This window comes from Cryptomeria japonica, chromosome 3 (assembly GCF_030272615.1).
Source record: "Cryptomeria japonica chromosome 3, Sugi_1.0, whole genome shotgun sequence".
NCBI lineage: Eukaryota > Viridiplantae > Streptophyta > Pinopsida > Cupressales > Cupressaceae > Cryptomeria > Cryptomeria japonica.
The window spans coordinates 168,144,506-168,166,434 of NC_081407.1; the positions used below are offsets into that span (position 1 = coordinate 168,144,506).

Sequence of the window (21,929 nt, forward strand, 5' to 3'; positions counted from 1 at the left end):
ATACATTGCCAAATATGCATCTAAGGCAGAAAGGATATTTGAGAGTTGTATTGATATGCTAACATGCATATCTAGAAATCGAGTGCTAAAAGGCCAGGCTCGAGCAGCATATAGAAAATTCATGAATAAGATTGTTTCAGATTGCAGTATAGGTGCACAAGAGAGATGGCATATATTGCAAAAATTGCCACTTGTTGTTTGCAATCGTCCATTAATGACACTAAATGTTGGGCAAAAAGTATTCCACCAAATCAAAAGAAATCAAGATGAAAATACATTATAGGTGAGCTATCTACATTCCTACATACAATGCACTATTGAGATGGAAACAATAGCTTTGATTTAATGTGTTTGATCATTCTCATTTTCTTGCAATCACAAAGGGTGCAACTGGAAGCATAGGAAAAATAAGGCAATTGTCAATGTCTTTCTTCAATTCTATGCTATTCCAAATGAGGATTTAGAAGATTTTGTAACATTTTGTTGGAGTGAGCTACTTCTTACAAGCATTTTTGTGGCATTGCTGCAGATATAGGTCTCATTAAAGATGATATTGTTGCAAATTGGAAGGAAATGAATATAAATAAATATTGTGTGTGGCATGTTGAGTGCCTACTTGATCTGGAGGTTAGCCATGGAGAGGATGAGGCCATTGATAATGAGAAAGATATAGGAAATTCAATAAAAATGAATGAATGGATGTTGATATCACAAATTGGCATGCACTTGAAATGCTTGGTAGAGGTGACTTTGATAATATAAACAAATGTGATGAATGTACTATATCACCACATTTACATGATATTGTAGAACATTTCATAAGCACAAACAAGATGTTCCAACAAGATGACAAATCCAAATTAGATTTAAACGATCCACCATATCCAGTATCTCGCAAACAAGAACTAACACTTACCATTATTAATGAACACTATAAATGATAATGCCATCAAGCAATGCTTGCACTTGATCATACAAGGAACAATAGGTATAGGAAAATCCTATTCAATTCATTGCATCTAGCATGCGTTGTGGAGTTTAGCATAAAAAAAAATAACCTGCTTCATGTTGTTGCTCCGACAAGAATCATTGCATTCAACATACACGCCTCGAATATACAATCAACCCTTAAGATTCCAACAAAATAAACACAACCATTGAAGGGGTAGTCACTAACAATGTTTCAAGAAGACATGAGACATGTAAGTACATTGTTAATGAGATGAGCTTCATAGGACCAAAGTTACTATTGAAAATAGATAGTAGATTACGTGAAGCTTTCCCCCACTGACAACAATTGTGCTTTGGTGTGACATCTATCATTCTTGTAGGTGACTTGGTGCAACTATGGTCAAACTTAGATGCCAAATTCCTATGAGAACAATTCACTACTATTGTTACATTACAAACAGTTTTCCATCAACAAGGTGACTCAAACTCAAATTAACTTTCATTGAACATTGCAAAACATATGTAGAACCAATTGAACATGATTGGGAAGTAATATTGAGTTGCACAAACAAATTACTATCAAATGACGAATAGAAAGATATTGACTAGTCAATGCATCTATTTTCTACAAATGACTTAGTGAGAATACACAACAAAAAAATGTTCAGACTATTAAATCCTCCTATTGCACTTAGTGTTGTGATAAACACACAAAAAATCAAACATGGACAATGATGCTGACCAACTTCCCCATGAACTCTTGCTATGTAGAGGCCAACAAATCATGATGTTGACCAACTTCCCCATGAACTCTTGCTATGTAGAGGCCACTAGCTAAAGCGAAATTCTCACCAAGTTGCGTACCTTGCCAAGGGCCCAGAGCGAAATTCTCACCAAGTTGCGTACCTTACCAAGGATCCAGAGCGAAATTTATCATTTGAAGCTGTCCCTGCCAAGGACAGAGAGTGAACAGCATTATAGGTCCCGTCCTTGCTAAGGACATGGAGCGAAACACTTGCCTTGACCTTGACCGCCCAAAGGACGTAAAGTGAATTGATTTGAAGATAGCGTACCTTGCCAAGGGACGAGCGAACTTAGTAGGATCTTTGATTTGCAAGCAAATTTGAAATGAATCCTTGCTCTAGGTCTTCTCAAAGCATCTAAACTTGATATGATTGAAGAAATGTGAAGAATTTGAGCCATAAAGTCAAATTCGCTCATGTCTATTCCAAGGGTACAAGAGCGAATTCTCTTGAAGCCTCCATTTTGCCCCTAATTTGCATCAAACTTATGCTCCAAAGCATTGGTTGAGGTGGAAATAACTTAGATACACCCTTGGACAAAGTATTTGAATGAGTTGTGATCACAAGAAGTGAAGAATTTGAGCATCATTGCCAAATTCGCTCCTGTCCCTTCCAAAGGTACAGGAGCAAATTTCACAAGGGGTTCCGAACCTCTCTAAGGTACTGTTGTGACCATTTCACACATCGCCCCATTTAAAATGGGGACCCCCTCTTTTTGCTCGTTTTGCTCGCCTTTCGCTTTGCTTTTTAGGGTTTTGGTAGTTTGTCAGTTGTCTAGATTAGGGTCAAGCCTTAGGGTTTCCGTTTTGATTTTTTCAGGCCAGAGTCCAGTCAGTCTTGAGAGCTTTTTAAGCTTCCTTTTGTAGGATGCAATTTTGAATGGAATGAATTCGCCAGAATGGTCTATTTTCAATTGGAATTTTGAGTGCAGAGTCTTAATTTGTCTAAGTGTTGATGATGAAAATGTGAATTTTATTCAATTGAGTAATTTTGACCTAAATTTTGAGTTTTTTGATATTTGATCCTGGGCATGGGGAATGATTTGTTTCTGCCTTGTGAAGTGATTAAACTTGTGAAATCATGATATTTTGGCCTGTAGGAGCAAAATCGCTCCTGTCCCTCAGTGAAGGACCGGAGCTCGTTTTCAAAAATCTTAATATCTCTGCAGGATCAAGATGATTTTTCGAATGGAAGTAGTAAAGAAAGGCGTGATCTTTCCGTTGAATATAAATTGAAGAATTTCACGAACACAGAAATGCCTCAGGAAGCAAAATCGCTCCTGTCCCTCAGTGAAGGACTGGAGCTTAAAATCAAACATCACCTCGTCCTTGCAGGATTTTAACAACTTGACGATTTGGAGAGATCCAAGGGAGTGCATTTTACCAGATGAATATAATTTGAAGGCACAAACATGAAGAAAAGTGGACCAGAATGCCAAGATCGCTCCTGTCCCTCAGTCAGGGACCAGGGCGAAATCCATTGTAGCTCCCGTCCCTCTCCCAGGGACCAGAGCGAAATTCTTCATAAGGCATGTTTTAAACAAAGATCAAGCAAGTTTTAAGTTTGATGGCAAGAAAGGAGGTGAATTGAACCCGTTGAAGACAAATTGAAGATTACAAAACATCTACAAGGGACCCAAATGCCTAAGTTCGCTCCTGTCCCTCAATCAGGGACCAGAGCGATTTTTTACCTTAGACAAATTTCTTGCCAAGTAAGAGCAAATTCCAAGGCATGGATGAGTGAAACGGAGCACTACAAGACCATTGAAGATAATTTTTGAAGTTAGCAAAGTGAGATGAAGCCTACAAGAGCAAGATCGCTCCTGTCCCTCAGTCAGGGACCAGGGCGATATGATGGTTATATTGCCTTTCCTCCAAGTTCAAGACACTACAAGACGAAGTACAAGGTGGTGAGGACGTTTTAAGGCATCTCAATGAAGAACGAAGTATCCAACGTCGCCAATGTTGAAGGAATTACACCAAGACACCCAGTTCGCTCCTGTCCCTCAGGCAGGGACCAGAGCGAAATTTTCATAAAGGCCTAGATTTTGAAAGTTTAACAAGTATTAAGCGACCAAGAAGGATCAAAGGACTTCATTTTACACGATGAAAGTAATGGCAAGTTGTTAAAAGCAAGCATGAGCCCAGGACATTGAAGTTCGCTCCTGTCCCTCAGTCAGGGACCAGAGCGATATTTACCATATTGACCAAATCCTTCAAAAGATCACGTTAAGTCAAGGTTATGTGAGATGATAAAAGGTCTAAGGTGTCTTAAGAAGATGATATACAAAGGTTTCAAACGTCAAATGACTATCAATTGAGCCAAGGAAGATATTTCGCTCCTGTCCCTCAGTCAGGGACCAGGGCGATTTTCACAGGATCCTTCATTTTCCTTCAAAATCAAGACAAGGCAAGGATAGGCAAGATCAAGGACATCATTTAGGAAGCAATGAACGAAGAACAAAGGTTGAAAGATGGCGAGTTTTGACTAGAACATGGAGATCGCTCCTGTCCCTCACCAAGGGACCAGGGCGATAATCCTCCAAACATCTATATGCCTTGTGGAAGTCAAGTGAAACAAGCGTGGAATGGAGAAACTATGTCATTGCTTGCCATATAAAGAGGATTGGTGATTAAAGAAGTGAGATCAAGGAGAGAAACACCAGGATCGCTCCTGTCCCTCACCAAGGGACCAGGGCGATATTTGCTAAAACACTTGTTATCCTTCGAAGATCATGTCAAAACAAAGTTGCAAAGGGTTTAAAATGTCGTTTGAAAGGTAATGAACGAGGAGTTAAAATCAAGAACGAAGAATTTCAAGTAAGAACGTAGGGTTCGCTCCTGTCCCTCATCAAGGGACCAGGGCGATATCACATCTAAAGGACATTCATTTTCAAAGTCAAGTCACTCAAGTTCGAAATCCCTTGCAAAAACGCCAGTTTCAACGTAAGGATGGAGATTTTAAACGTCCAAAGCACGAGAACCAAGACCAAGTTGATATTTCGCTCCTGTCCCTCAGTCAGGGACCAGGGCGATGAGGTTTGTACTTTTCACCTTCGAATTTTGGCGCTAACAAACATTTTTTAATTTATTTTAAATGCTAAATTCGATAAATTAAAAAATTCAATTAAAATAGCATTTAAAATTTGCGCAAGATGTTAATTAATTATTTTTGCCTTGTAAAAAATCGAATTTGTTTAATTAAAAAACGATGGCATTTAATTAATTAATTATTATTTTAAATAAATAAAATGGGGCGCTTGGAATTTAAATTCTTTTATTTACAAAAGTCGGCCTTGTTTTTTATTTTAAAATTGGTTTTTAATTGCTATATTTTGTAAAAGTCGGCCTCAAGGTAATTGTGGTGTGAGCGCTTATAAAGGGTGGTGAAGATTTTCATTTTCACATTATCATTTTATCATCCACATTCAAGTGTGATTTGGAGTATCCAAAGGTGGTGCGAAATTATCATTCAAGAGGAGGTGCGAGTGGTATTCAAGGTGCGAATTTCATCAAAGGAAGGCGTAAACATCATCTAAGGAGTGCGAACGTGAAGTTTGAATTAAGGCGAAAGACATTGAAGAATACGTCAAAGACTCCAAGGGTGGCGAAGTTGATAAGAAGGACGTTTGTTTGAAGATCACGTTGAAGGCTTCTAACGTTAATTTTGCCTAGGCGAATTCCATTTGTTTTGCATTCTAGAGTTAGCTCTCAAGTGAGGTATGGCGATATGGTTTTATCGTTTTAATTTTGAATTGTTGATCGTCATAGCTTAAATTTTGAATTTTGAAGTTTTGAATTCCCCTAGCTTAATCGTTTTTTAGGAAATGATAACTCAAAGACTTATCATGATGTTTCCTAAAATTTATTCTCTAATCTATGTTATGAATTGAAAGATCTAGTTTCTCATTATGAAATGTTGTGTAGGTATGGCGACCCCGAAGGCGGGAGCATCCACCAGTCGTCCAGCTCTCATGAAGGAAGATCAAAAGACCAAAGAAGTGGAGACCAAGATCGTGTCTAAATGGAGCAACATTGGAGATACTAACTTGGGCAACTTCAGCATGAAAAAGTTCCGAGATGTCCCTTACATTGGCAAGCCATCACCTGTCGCCTGGAGTATAATTGAAAGTGGCATCATTAAGGCGGCCGACTTCCCTCCAGCAGTACAGTGTCATGAGTTGATGATCGAGTGTGCTCGTCATTATGATCCTCAATCCAGAACGATCGTGTCCAAGGAAGGAAACACTTTGGCGTATCTTTCAGAGGAAGCTATAAGTGAGGCTTTCCATCTTCCAGAGCACAGAGATATGGTCTACAAGAGCATAGAAGGAGCCAGGTCAATGTACGAAGATGATCCAGATGCTTGCCTAAGCATCATCAACAAGAACTGGTTACTCAAGAGTCATCCTCGCCTGAGTAAGGTACCGAACACACCACACAGGATTGATTTCCAGGAGGAGTACAGGGATTTGATTACAATGCTCAACCGAGTCACAGGTGCACCTCAAGCTTTTTACTTTGAAAAGTGGATGTTCTATTTCATCCAGGTGATAGTTCAGGGTAAAGGAACAATTCATTGGGCTAGAATGATTAGCCATTGCTTGGACGTACAGTTGAGGAGACTAAAGGCTACCAAGTCCTTCCACATGAGTTCATACGTCATATATGCTTTGATTAGGAGCTTTGAGTACGCAGGACTACCTCACAGAGGAGTGATTGGAAGAGGACCCGGCGAGGTCAGAGTTTGTGATTCCTATGTTCACTTGCATCATCCGCCAGGAAGCAACTACAAATTAGTTAATGATACCTTCACGATGAACATCACAAGGACATTGCAAGGTGGGATTCACAACAGATTATCTCAGGATGCACAGGAACTAGTAAAGAGGTATGGTGCTTGGTTTATCCAATTTCCGAAGTTTACTTATATCAGAGTACATGGATGTCCTTTACCTCCATACATGTTGCCGAGATATCCGACAGACAGAATAGTGTTACTTGAGGTAACAAGACAGTTGGCAGCTTATGCGAAGGCATTCAGACACAGACATGGAAATGGAGTTCCGGTACCTATCATATTGGGCAATTCAGTTGAGGTATGTCCTAATGCTTTAGCCATGGATGACGCAGAGAAGGAGTTAGCTTTGTATTCTTTTTCATCCTTTGCTTTGAGAGAAAGCTTTGATCCACATGGATATTTAGAAGAGACAGTCGGTAGGAAGTTTAAGCATGAGTACCAATTGAAGATTTTATGATGAATCTCTTAGATGATCTTGAAGTGAAACGAAAAATGCATTCTAGATTGCCTTTGGATTTCATCAGGAAATGCAGGATTTACAGAGTGGCCGACCAAGCTCAGGACAGTGGCAGACATATCCAGTCATCCTATGATCGAGAGAGTAAATCAGTAAGGTTAGATTGGAATGAGCCCGAGGTTGTGGATTTAGATGCTTTGATGGCTCTAGTCTTGTCTTGTACTCGCAGATGGGTTGACGTACAGCATCAGAAGTTGAGAAAGCAAGGCATAACTATGACTTTCACTTTGGAAGAGAAACCAGCCGAAGGTGGAGCTAGTGTAAGCGAAGGCAATCCTAATCCTAGAAATTCAGGTGAAGGTAACCTTCGAAGTGCAAGTGAAGGCGATCTCCATCCAAGAGGCTCGAAGAGGAAAGAAAGACCTGGAAAGAGAGAATCTTCCAAGAAGAAACAAGAGGCCAGCCGAGATCGTTCATCCGGTACATCTTCTCTACAAGAGAAAAGGACACTTGAAGTGGAAGAGTCTATGGAGTCGATGGTTCAGAATGATAAAGAAGGACAGGTACCTCAAGGGTCACCAAGTGGATCTCTCCAAGATTATGAATTACATGAAGACAAGAATAATGACGAAGTAACATCTCCTCACAGAGAAGAAGAAATAGTGCATAAGGAAATATAGGTCAAAGAGACAAGATCAGCCATCCCAGATTGGTTGAAGGAAAGATTAACCAAGGTGATCGTGATAGAGGACGAAGATAATATAATCGATTTAGAGAGCCTTGTTGGACATTCCCAGGAAGTGACAGAGAAGAGAAAGGCTACCAAGATGTCCAAGATGATTAGAGATGAGACTGGATCTAGAAAATTACAAATAGCTACACCGGCAGTAGACAAGTACGAAGGTGAGATCCTAGCAGAGGAATATGATGTAGAGACATTTGAGCTAGGTCCATCCACAACTGAGCAGACACTAGATGATGCCACAGATTCCTTTGAGGCATTGAAGGACAAGCTTAGAGAAGAAATGGAGAAGAGTAGAAAGCTCGAGAGAGAGGTCGGTGCATGGAGGACATATTTCAGTCATCTCAATGAACCTTTGGGACGTCAGGATCCAGCTAGATCACCAGTGCAGGCACTTCCCCTTCAATCAATTAATGAGGCAGAAAGATTCAGGAATATGGTCCAGCGTACGAGTACTTGGATGGATAAATCTCATACAGTTGCCATAGAATTTGTAACAAGGATGATGAAAATTATTCATCAAGCTATCCAGGTTCTTGAGATAATCCACAATTTGATGATAACAGTAGCCGCATTTGCTCATACTAAAGATGTTATCATTCCTGTCTTGAAAGTAATTAGACACACATCAAGGAAGGTCTTAGCGTAGGAAAAGATCATGGATGGAGGACCTCACAGTTTGCTTCAGTGGTCAACCTTACTCCATATGAAGAGTGTTTTCTTTGAGGACATCAGTACTAGATGTAGTCAAGTTGAGGAGGTGATCAATCCGATCCAGGACAGAGTATTTGAGGTACTTCGTACCATTCTTGGCAGAAGGATCGAGGTCGAGACAGATGTGGATATGCAGGAATTAGAGGATAGAATCAAGGTCATCTTTTGCAAGGACACTAATATCACAGACGAGCAATATGATCAGATGTTTGCCACCATGCTCCTGATTGAAAGAACAAAGGAACTTGAATCTACTTGGGACGCAGCTCTTCTAGATGCATTTGATCAGGTCATCCACTTGGAAGAAAGTATGAAGAATCTTCCCGAGATTCCAATTGCTGAGATTGAAGGAATCGTATCAAGATTCATTGCATATGCTAAAAAGGAACATTGGAAAGGGAATAAGATTCTAGATGAGAGGTTGTTATAGATGACATGGCACCTTAATTGTCATTGGTTTATGTCTCCTAGGTTTTTGTGCCAAATTTAATATTTGGCTATGCATTTAATATTGTTCAGTAAAAAGGAGGCCATTTGTAACAAACCCTAATTAGGGTTTAGGTGTCATGATCTTGACCGTTGATCTGCTTTCAATCTGGACCATTCATTGTAATTGAGGATGCTATTTATACCCTCATTTTCATTTCATTTGTAATAGAGATAGTTAAGAGATTAGAGAGAGAGTTTGATGTATTAGAGAGATTAGAGTTTAGAAGTAATTTATTTTTGTAGCAAGATTGAGTTTGAGGAAAGGAATTCAAGCAATTGTTGTACATGATGACTTTGAAATCAATGAAATATTGAAGTTATGGTGTTTTGTTGCAACTTTCTTGGTTATCTTCATGGTTGTTCAATTCATTTGAATCATGCTCAATCAAAGTAGTGTGTTAATTTGAAGGACATAGTGTGAGACTTGATCTTTGGTAGGATTCGTAATCCAAACCACTAACTTCTTGCTGATTGTAGGAACGCCTTGCGTGGTCAACTGGAGATATTTGAATCACTTAACCTTCAATCATTATTGTATCTTGGATATGTACCTTCATGGTAGTGTCTTTGATCTTTGATGCATTGAAAATCATTTCGTTACCTTAGAAGATCGCATCAATTTCAATTGAGTTGTTATTTTATGGCGAAATTGAAGTTGGTAGAATCTTGCCAAGTCTTGTCCACATGAAGTCATTCTTAGGGTTAGATTAGATTAAACCTCTTGCAAACCCTATCCTTTTGTTATTTTTTTTGAAAAGCTTCTTTAGTTTAGTAAGACTTTCGGAGTGTAAGGCCCCTTAAGAACACAGCAAATCACATCATACCGCTGGAGCTTATCCACACGTAGAGACCCTACTAACCAGAACATTGGAGTCATCCTAACTGATCCTTCATGCGAATCTTCAGCAGTTAGAGACTTTATTCAAGAGAGGATAAGATGCCTTTAGGTATTTTATTCTGTGTATGATGGTGTACAAAATACACGTCAACAGGTACACAAGCGAATTTGTAAAACTTGATGTTTGACCTCAACTTTTGAGCAAGGAAACCCCATAGAGTGACTTCCTAGCATGGACCAAGACTAAAGCAATGTGAGCAAAGGTGAGAGTGAGCGTTTAATCAGCATCTAAGCTTCATATCCCTAGTTAGCTCAGGTACCTCATTGAGGGACAGGAGTGAAACTCTTGGAAATACTTCATTCCTCACCTAAAGCATTGAATGGATATCGTTTTGAGCGAATTTGAGGGCAAATTAACATGATCATGATAAGAAGAAAGATTGGAAAGTCAAGTTTAAAACGAAGTAAGGAGAAATGAGAGATAAATTAAGAAATTTCTTGAAGAGGAGTGTTTTGCTATCTAGACAAGCCTCCTTGAAGGTGATTTGGGCTTTTGCTACATCATGAACCATGCAAACACACTAAGCATCTTGGAAATACTCAATTGAGAAATCTAGAGACATCACCTAATTCGCTCATGTACCTTCCAAAGGTACATGAGCAAATTTTCCTAAAGCATGTGCCTTGCCCTTTGGTTGGATCAAATTCTTAATTTCAAGGATTTGTCTAATAAGGTATCATCTTGACCACGCCTTTGAACACGCACAAATGTGAAGATTGAGCCAGCAAATTTGAAGAAATGATGGAAGTTTGAGTGCAAATGAGGATTTCGCTCATGTACCTTCCAAAGGTACAGGAGCGAATTCTTTTTAGAAGCCCTATACCTTGCTATGGAACTTAAACTTAACCCTTTTAGAGATCAACTTGGTTAAGAGAAAGGTTGAGAATCAAGGAGCATAGAAATCAGGATCAAGTTTAAGCATGAATTGAGATAAGAAGGCCAATTCACTCATGTCCCTTCCAAGGGTACAAGAGCGAATTTTCTTGAGGCCATGTACCTTACAAGGGGTCCAGAGCGAGCTTGTCTCAAGAACCTTCTAAGTGAAGTAAAACGATGTGAACATTCAAAGAATAAGTAAATTGACTTTCGCTCATGTACTTTACCCGTGGACTAAGGCAAATTTCAATAATGGCGTGTACCTTGCTACACTTATCGAGCGAATTTCCTTAAAATCTTGTCTCATGTTCTCACAAGGGGTTCTTTTATGTTAATTCAATTATCCAAAGATACAAACTTCATGTATACTTAATACCATCTTTTGTTTGTTTTGTAGGAAGCAAGGACCAAGAGGATCTTCAAGATGCTTCATCAGAATCAAGGACATCTTAAGTGCATGAAAGAGGACTCAAAGTGCTAAAGACTTCAAGTGTTTAACATTTGTAAGCAATAGAACAAGCTATCTTCAAGATCCTCATTCTATCACATGAAGAAATCACAAGATGTCAAAAAAAGAGGTTTTACAAACACTTCAAGGCGAGATAAGCTACTAGAGAAGAAGGATGACTTGATCGTGGAGAAGCTTCATCAAACACAAGAGAGTCAAGGAAAGGTACATCATTCATCAAGTACACCAAGGACGAAGGAGGATTAACCAAGGACATCACAAGGGTACGTTGAACATGATCGAAGAAGCAAATAGTTTCAGAAGAGTTAATCAAAGTCCTCTTCTCATCATCATCACATCGAGTATCAAGAGATATTGCTCAACGTTTCTTGACCAAACACAAACGCAAGACAAGGTGGCATCCTAGCCACTATTCCTCCAGTCAGAAAGGTTCTCATCAGCATGTCCAGATTCAGTGAACCACGCTTATACATGAAGGCACAAACTCCGATGTACCTACCCCGGTTTCCTATTGGTTCACAAACATTGAATGTAATTTTCTCATTGGCTAAGAGAGTTTATTGTAACAAACCCTAATTAGGGTTTCCATCTTGTAATCCTAGTTATTGAATTGTAATGAGCTCTCTATATAAAGCTCAGACTCTTCATTTAAAAAGGTTAATAGTTAATAGTCAGAAAATAGCGAGTAGAATAGCTAATAGTCAATAGATAGTCTTAATAGAAGAACAACAATTAGAATAGAGTAGATTAGGAGAGGAAAGAATTGTTGGTATGACTTGTAAATGAGATACTCTTTTCATTGAAGTTATGGTGAGATTTGTTATTTCAACAAGCCTCATGGTTCTACTTCTCAATTTATTTTCATGTTGATTATATTGAATGTATTCATGTGGAATCCGTTTTATCCATACCACTAGCCTCTTGCTGCTTGTAAGTGCGCCTTGTGTGGTCGACTGGAATGATATGAGCCTAACTTCGAATCATTCTACACTCATTGTTTATGCATTAACTTGAATGGTGATCAATGTTTGATGGTATTGATTCAAACATCTTTGAAATATCCTTAGAAGATTGCACTGAGCTTGTGTCAAATTGTTCAGTTTGATGGTGAGACCTCACTCAGTAGGATTTCATTTGATCATTTACTCATCTTCCTACATTAGAATAAATTCTCTCAACCCTTCGTCTTTTGCCATTTTTTTTCAATTCAAGTTAGTCTAGGACAAAGAGCATCACCCAATTGAAACATCAGATGATCCAGTTCCAGCAAATCAAGCACTCAGGTATTCGAATGTAAGTCTCCTTTGTGAATTCCAACATAATCACATCACACCAACAAAGCTTATCCACACGTAGAGACCCTACATATAAGAACCTTTGAGTTATTTCGATTGATCCTTAGGCAAATCTTCAGCATTCAAATATCTTTGTTCAAGAGAGGATAAGATACTTAAGGTATTTTATTCTGTGTTCGCATGTGCATGAAAAACACATCAACAGGTCCCGAAGCCTTGAGACTTGGTTACATGATGAGTTTTGGAGACTCGTCAAGTTTTTTAAATTCGCCTGATCCGACATGTCCTCCGGTCTAGACTCGGGCACAACAAGGTCAAGGAAAAACTAAAAAGAAATAATAAAAAAATAGTGTTAATTTGACATTTTAGTTACTTTCTAAAAATAAACCTACAACTTTAAATACTTGTGGTTTATGACATGCCCATCTAGGATTTACAAAAAAATATGAAAGTGGTGTGCGCCATGAAGTTTTGTGTGGTTTTGAAGGTCTTCATTTGGGCTTGGTGGCAGGAGCTTTACCCCTCGACCTTGCTGCGTATCATGATAGGGAATGCACCAAGGTTGTTGCTCTTGGACCTTGTGAGGGTGTTGCATCTTGACCCCACTAGGAACATTGCCCTAACTTATCCCTAGACCTCCATGAGGGGCATTGCCCCTGAATCCCCATCAAGCTATAAGTCTAACCAAGTAATAAACCAATGATGAATATGATCACAAAATCTACAAAATACATAAAGTCTTCATAGTCAATGGTAGAATCAAGGATTATCTTATTTCATACATTGGACAACTTGTTGAGTATACAAGGATTTCCATAAACAAAGTTGGCATGCTACAATCATTATGTTGCTGAATACAAGTTAAGTCATAGTTGGTAGGAAATTCCATTTTCATAATGCAAAAATGTATTCCTTGCACAAACAACTCATAGAACAATTCCATCTATTAGCATCCCCACTAAGACCAAACTGGAACATAACCAATTATTTTTTTACTTAACCATTCCTCTTTGTTAATGATTTTGAGTCTTGACAACAAAACATGTACTCTAATTCTAAAGGCTTCTAGAAAAATTTAATAATAAATCCCTCACTTGAAAATACACACTAGTCAGGCATGTCTTAGATGCCAACACATGACTTTTTGTGATGTTGGGAGAAGTGATGCAAGCTCCTTCAAGCGGTATACTTAAATTTTTAGTTTTGATATTTGTTTTGATGTCATGGATTTCATAATCCATGAGATTTGTATACAAAAAATATTTATAATTTTAAATTTGCATATCCAACAATGTTGTTTCCTTTAGCTAAAAAATAAAATTCATTTTTATACTTTTAATTGATGTATACTTGTGTATATGGTCAACGTAGCTTCTATTTGATTAGTTTATTATGTCGTTAAAGTTTATTTATTAAAGGGTGCTTGGAACAAATTTTGAATCCTTAAAAATCTCTATTTTTCACGTTTTTTTTCAATTTGGGAGTTTGGGTGTGGAGTCCCGTTGATGTGTTTTTTATGCACTTCATACACAGAATAAAATACCAAGGTATTCTATCCTCTCTTGAACAAAGACCTCCCAAGTGCTAAACTACATGATCATGTGGGATGACTCGAAGGTTCCAAATGTCAAGTCTTGACGTTATATTTGGATAGACTTAGTGTTATGATGTGATTTGCTGTAATCACAAGGGGGCCTTACGTTCTACATGAATGGTTGCTGTTGAGTGCTGCTGGAACGTAGGATTTTACTTGATTTGAAAAAATAGCAAAAGGATGAAGGGTTGAGAAAGCTAATCTTATCCCAGGAATGCAAGAGACTATAGATGACTTAGTGAAATTCAACCATGCTTTGTTTTGCCATGCAAGGAACAACTAGGCAAAGTTGGTGTGATCTTCTAAGGAGAGCAAAATGATGTTCAAATTATTACCAACGGCATAGACACCATCGAGATGATGCATATCAATGAGTGAGTAGCAATCGAAGTTAAGCTCATATAGAGAGGTTAGTTGACCACTCAAGGTACTTTACAATCAGCAAAATACTAGTAGTATGAACATGCAAATTTCACCATTAGTCATCCACAATAGCTTTCATCCATCTAATCAACATGAAAATAAATGAGAAGTAGAGACCATGCAAAATGTTGAATCAACACATGAAGTTCACCATATCTTCAATGAAATTAACTTGTTTCTTGCAACAAAGTCTTGACAACAATCTCCCTTTTCTTCCACTCTACTCTAGCTGCTAACAGCTTGCTACCTACTAACTATTGACCATTAACCTTAGCAAATGAGGAAGTGGAGCCTTATATAGTGCTCTCTATACAATTTGAATGGCCAGGATCAAATCCACATTAATGGTCAAGATTACAAGATAAAAACCCTGATTAAGGTTTGTTACACCCATTACATAGCATTTAATGCTTGACCAATGATAAAATTAAAAAAATAGGACACATGTCCTTCCTTGGATTCCAACCAATAAATGATGAGGGTAGGTCATCGAACTTTGTGCCCAAATGTGGTAGTTATCCGCCTCGTTGGATGAGTCGGGTGCATTGAATCTGGACGCCCTGAATTGGAATGATGTGTGAAGGTGAGTTATCGATGATTGGGTGCCACTTGAGCTACTTGCTTGTGTAACTCATCACAAGTGTGATTGTAATTCTTCTTGATCATCTCACTTTTCATCTTCTTGTTTGGGAATTCCGCCTTAGTTTTGCATTTGATGTAGACCTTGTGATGCTTATGCTTGATCCTTCCTTCTTGCCTTGAATTTGATCTTACTCCTTGTGTGATCTTTTCTTTTGAGCAGCTTCCTTGTATCCTTCTACCCACTGGTAAAGCCTTCTATGCATGTCCTATGACTCCTGTCACATGTTGTAGTTGGAATACACTAGTGTATTTTTGTGCTGATCATGTTCTTTGCACTTGCTGCCATCCTTATGTTGATCTTGAAGTCTTTCTTGTTACTTTGCAGTTGTGATGATCTTCAGCACGTTGCACTCCTTTATGTGGCTGCATCCCAATTGTGAAGTTTGACCTGCTCCCTTCATCAGTTGATGACCTTGATACTAGCTTCATCCGTTGATGAGTTCCTTAATGGTGTCAACAATTTGCACCTTCATCTTTCTCTTCAGTCATATCTGCAAACAAAGATGGCATAAAATCATATATGATGTAGACAAATTTTTATGGATCTCTTAATCTGATATGTATTCTAAGTGCTTTAATCTTCTGATTTTATGTCTGATTGTTCTTCTTTTGGTCCGATTTCCATCAATTTGAGTCTGATTTTGATGTTTGAAGGTCAAATTTCTGATTTACAAGTCTGAGGTTTTTTTTGTGTGTTTGAAGCCTGATTTTTATCTAGATACATGCATGATCGTGGATTTTAGGAGCAATTGAAAGTGCTCTATAGAAGGTTGGGGTTTTAAACTTAAAGAGGCACTGGAAGTGCACTATAGTAGATCGGGGATTTTGCCATGAAGTGGAAGTGCTTACTAGCAGATCGGACTTTTAGGTTCCTACTGGAAGTCACAGCAAGGTTGGACTTTTAGGGTGTCACTGACAGTAACCATAAGCTGTCACGGATTTAAGGGGGCATTGGAAGTAACATAAGGTGGTCATGGATTTTAGAGTCCACTGACAGTAACATCTTCCTCCCTAATCCTTTGCATTCCTTCATCATCTGGATCAATCACTTTGCTTAAACATTGAAACCCGTCGTCTCTTAGCAGCACCAACATTATATCTTTATGTCATTGGGTGGGGTTTTGAGTGCTAACTGGAAGTTGCAAAGGGCTAGTTGTGGTTTTGTAAGGTCACTAGAAGTCTCCCTTAGTAGATCGTGGATTTGACTAGCAACTGGAAATAACCTCAGGCAGGTCGTGGATTTGTCCACCATGTGAAAGTGATCAGCAGCTGGTTGGACTTTTCACCCTTAAGTGGAAATATTCATGCTTGGTCGTGGATTTGAAGGGTGAGTGGAAGTGCTCACTAGTTGGTCGTGGATTTAGAGGGTCACAGGAAGTGTGTCAATATCACTTGCTCAATGATCATTTCAATGCGCTTTCACTCAAACTCAGCAAACTTACCAACCTCAAGCAACATCATCCTTCAAAACATCAAATACTTACCTGAACAGATGCTGATCTCGCCAAGGAGGAGGACATGCTCATCCTAGCCGGGCATTTGATAGCCAATTGGAAGTCATCCCAAGGTGGTCGGACATTTGGAGGGTCACTGGAAGTGGCTCCAAGAAGCTGGTCAGGGATTTAGGCACCAACTAGAAGTGGTAATGAAGCAAGGCGTGGATTTGGGGGGTCACTGGAAGTGACTAGATTTGTCCCATTTTGCTGCTTCTATCACTTACTTCATCCGTTTCAAGGGCTTCTTCCTTCATCTTGCAGAAGTAACTTCATCATTAACAAGGTTTATTTATCATTGTTTATGCTCTGACTACCCTCTCCTCAAGCATTCCACTTTGTCCGACAACTCTCCACACACTCAACATTTCAATCTCTGATCCTGAAGGCATATGATGATGATGATCAAATGAAATGATCATCACAAATCGTTCATTTCCAAGACCTTGAGAGCTAAACTGACCTCATTCTAACTTAAAGAGATCTGAGAGAGACATGACTTGATCACTTCCTGACAACTAAGGCACTGCGCCTCCTCAAGTAAAAGGTTAAAGACACTAAAACTACTGCCAACCAAGCCAGACAACTAAACTAAGACAACTAACCTAGAAAGCAAAAAAAAAGTGGGGGTCCCCATTTGCAATGGGGCGATGTGTGAAAACGTCATTGCTGAATTTGAGGCGAGCCAGAGTATTGTAATATTGGTTTAAACAAATGTCCAAGTCTCAACAAAGTCCTAAAAAACTAAGTGAATGAGAAGTTTAGAGTGGTGATTGGAGGAAGAAAACAACTAGAAAACGACAACATTATATTAGAGGATTCAACCCGACTTATGAACATTGCGAAAGTGCTTATATAAGGGCTGAAATCAAATAGACAGAAACAATCCTCATTGCTCAACTAAGGACTATGGACAACATCAAAAGATCCTTATGAACATAGGGTCAGATGTGAGATAGGAAGATGGCTAACATCAACAGAAGAATGGGAAGAAAGGATTTCTATTTTTTGCACCACAATGGTAGTAGAAATAGAGGAACATTTTATCTTTGAATACTCAAGGTACAAGGATATCTGAGACAAATATGACGAAACATTACAAGTGGGCTTCATGGTAGAACTATTTGAAGAAAGCAAATTAAAAGGTTTGGCAAAAATACCAATCCAAATCAACAAGAGAAGAAGTCTTCTAAAGGACACCACATATCCTATGAATCTTTATAGGTTGCAGCAGCCGGTGCAATCCACAGTCCCATAGACTGACTGTTTTGGTCTCGTGGAAATAATTAAAATCATTTCTTTTCATTCATATGCTTATGCTAGGCAATTTTGTTGAAGTGCACACTATTTGTGGCTTCGTTGACGAACTTGAAGTAGTGCTCACTGTTGTATTCTGTATTGGGTTTGAGTGAGTCAGGTATGCACTTTGGGTTTTACTACCAATTTTGAATGAGGCGGAGTTTTGGGCTGGTACATTACTTATGAGGTTGCAGGATTTTTAAGTGGTTTACCCAACCAATGGCCTGGGAAGCAATTTGTTTATGGCTTTCACTTTTTGTCTTGGTAGAACTTGGAGAAACTTAGCCATCTCGAAGGTATGTGGCAGATATAAAGCGGGATTGTCAGGCATAGTTTTAGAGTGATCTTGCCAAGCAGAGTTTCATGCCAATCTTCTAGTATTCAAGAGCAATCAGGATTCAGAACTATTCAGTGACTTAGCCTTGATTAAATGTCAGGTAGAATTGTCTAGTGGGTTGCCATGTTGAATTCACATGTAGGTGAAATTTTTCAGTGGTTCTGCTAGATGGAAAACTTAAAATACTTTGCCACTTTTTGCTTGGGCCGAACTTGGACACACTCTTGCCATTTTTCCCTTCATCGTCTCCTGTTGTGTTGATACCATTTACAATGCCCATCCAAACTTCACCATTATTTGATCTCAGTGCTCAATTTCAGCCATTTTTTCTAGTTTTCTGCCCTTAATCATTATCCTCTGCTATTGTTAAATGTTGCTCAGGTGCCTGGTTTTGTTGTTTGTTGTTTAATCCACCAAAAAAGTTTTTTTTTTATGATATGGCTGTTTCAAGACTACATTTTATCAAATTATTTGCTGCTTTTATCCATTTTGTTCTTCAAATGCTGCAAAGAATAAATGATTGTGAAAGAACATAGAGTTTAGGCAATCTATTGTGACAGCGTCTGAAGAAGAACAAGAAAAAGCCAAGATCAAGGAAGAAATAGAGGACAAAGTAGAAATGATAGACAAAATATTATTTGTGTAAGATATATCAACCCATCACAAAGGCGACACCCTGGACAAAGGAAACACAAGCTATAAAATATGAGATGGAATGATGAGGCCTCTGTTTTTCTGGTGGAAAGCAGGTGTTTCTTTTACATGTCTATTTTGATGGTAGTTGAGTTTCTATTTTGAAGGAAACTCAAGCTATGAAAGATGAGATGGAATGATGAGAAGAGATCCTAGAGCTGATGCTGCCTGGGCTTGAATTTTGTGCTGAGTTCAAAGAGGAAGAAGGGTAGGTGTCAATAAGGAATCCTGCAAGAAAGGAAGTCCCTGCCCTTAGTAATTTGAATAGTCTTTGAGCAGAACAAGGATCTGGCAGCATTTTACCTTGATGTAAAAAGTACATCTGACATCTTCACATTTCTGCCTGAATTGTGAGTTGAAAATCTCAAGTGCATACACAATGTCAGGACTGCTGGAGGAGGGTTTCAAGGCTGTGGAGGAGAAAATTTCTAGAGTATGGGGTGCTGGCCAAAAAAATTCCTGTGGTGTCTGTAGACAAAGGTGGTGGAGAGCTTTTGCTGGAGTCAGTATGGTAAGCTTAGGGCTGTGTGAAGCTCTGTTGTGTGGTTTGGTGGTGCAGTGATGGTTTAGGCAGAAGTGTCTGCTCTTGGCTGGTTATTGATGGTTTGAAAGTGATTATTTTTCTTGTCGTGGACTGATGCTGTGTTACAAATATATAGTCTTACATAGAGTTATTGTTGTTCTTCTTTAGCTGCCCTGTTGGTTTTTGCTAAGGCTGTGTTTGGCCTTAACTCTAATATCAATATTTTCAGGTGTGGGGCCCTATGGAATCCATAATTTACCTATAAAAAAAACATTGGTATTGCCTTCATTAGTACAAAGCCTGTTTCGAATACATACATGTAGATCACAAGCAATGGGTTGCAAACTATTCTGTTGGTATGATCTGTATGCATTAAAAAAAGTGGAAATAGGTGACTAATTTGGAAAAGGTACTGGCGGTTTCTATTATTTTAAATAATTATGGAGTAGAATAATTTTTTTAAGGTTATTACATCTTAATATTTTATTTATTAAGGGACCTCCTGATCTGAGTGATGGTTATTACATTGTATTCATTTGAGAACCATAAAAACGTTCCAGGCAAATTACAAAACAACACAGATTGACCACATAGAGTCAAGTGGTGGTTCAGCTGTCTGCTATTTAATGAGTAATAAACTATGTACCACGGAGTCAACTATGCGAATTTGCAAATTGAATCACCTTCCCATACTTGAGTAGAGTAATGATCTTATATATTTGTCTTGGTAGTTGTGAAGTGCATTCCTTAGTTTATCAAGTCGGTTTGCAATACATGCTTTTTCAATTCAATTTCCATGTGACAGTGTAATGAATCGATGTTGATTTCTAACATGTGGAACTTATCTAGATATGTCCTTAAGAGGAATAATTTGGTAAAAGGGTAGGATTGGTGACTTAAGTCAAACGCCCTTGGAGAAAGTTAAGGCTTGGCATCAATAAAAATTTTCATGCAGCAGGCTTCTTTGCGGCTTCATTTTATTTGCAACTAGTGAATTTAATATAAACTGATATCCTTGACAAGATGTCTAATCGCTCTGTGTGGCTTCTAATTGTTCTTATTGGCTTCAGGTTTTAGGACATCTATCTCAAGGAATAGACAAGTGGGGTCATGTAAGTTTACTTGCTATATATTCTTACATCTGTTGATTCTAATTATCGTTGTATAGCTGCATGAAATGTAATCTCTGTTACAACACCTTACATCAGGCTTAAGTGTTTGTGCTAAGAATTTCCTCTTTTCAGGTGGGAGGGATGATTGGTGGAGCTTCTTTGTCATGGTTAATAGGGCCTGCATTTTCATATGAGTCTGTAGAAGGGGGAAGAAATAGAGTCCTTGTAGACAAGCCACCCATTTCTTTCTTACTTGGTTTGGGAAGGCACCCTAAGTAGTGGAGAGGTTTCTACATAATCAATCATCACGAAGAGCAAAATTCAGCATATTATTGTGCATTATATTGACATTTGAAAAGAATGTATCTAATTACAATTATTTGTTGGGTTGATTAATGTATCATCATATTGCAAGAATATGTATGGGGATGCCTGTGACAATTATATGTCATTTAACTTGGCAAATGCTTCCCTGCCCCATATCATGTTAAAAGTCATGAAATTTGTCCATTTGGTGTGATTTTGTAGTAGAGACTGAGCATTGTCACTTTGAAGACCTGGGCGCAAATCACCATGACAGCTGCTGGACACAAGCCTCCTCATGCGGCTCCAAAAGCGTACAGATTGAAACCCACACCTGACGTTCTAAAACAAGAAATGGATTCAATTGGAGGAGTTGACTCCCAAACAGAGGGTAAAGTTATAATTTAATACAAAAGTGTGATGACAAATGTATAAAAAATTAGTTATATATGAATGCCAAAGAAGCAGTTAATTCAAAACTGAAATATATGACTGTGTCCCAAAAGGAGAAATTGATTGAAGTGGTATAATTGAATCCTGAACAGAGGATTAAGTTGTAATGTAGTATGGATACATACTAAAATCAGCTGTTCCAAGAGAGCAATGCCAAACGAGAATTGAATCCTAAAGGTAGGGTAAACTTGCAATGTAAAACAAAAATGAATACATATTACAATCACCTGTAAAAGAGAGGAACTCTTGAAATCTACAAAGACAAAATTAAGATTGACGGCAGGAAACTTTAGCACCTAATGATTTTTGTTGAAGAATCAACCTTGACATATTAGTGCTGTGTGCTTCTAAAATAAGAAACTAAAATCCAGATAGAGAAAAAGATGCAATACAAGTGAAAGTAATAATAGTGTTGCCCTCGACAATCGACCACAACATACTTGGGACTCAGCTCATGCTAAGAAACTAAAAGCAGGATCGACGTAAAAGATCCAGAAAAAATGCTATTTAGAAAATGAGAGATGGTGGGAAATCTGAAAAATGAATGACCAAAAAGCTAAGA

General features: G+C 38.4%; 1 protein-coding gene across 2 annotated transcripts in view; it reads left to right on the plus strand.

Moving 5' to 3' along the window:
* Positions 1 to 21,403, plus strand: part of LOC131048310 (RHOMBOID-like protein 10, chloroplastic) — a 79,746-nt gene extending 58,343 nt beyond the window's left edge. For both annotated transcript variants that reach the window (XM_057982214.2, XM_057982215.2), the window contains 2 exons: positions 20,570 to 20,611; positions 20,744 to 21,403. In XM_057982214.2, the coding sequence (XP_057838197.1) occupies positions 20,570 to 20,611; positions 20,744 to 20,890 (189 nt within the window). In that variant the 3' untranslated portion in view covers positions 20,891 to 21,403. The remainder of the gene's footprint in view (positions 1 to 20,569; positions 20,612 to 20,743) is intronic.
* Positions 21,404 to 21,929: the final 526 nt, after the last annotated feature.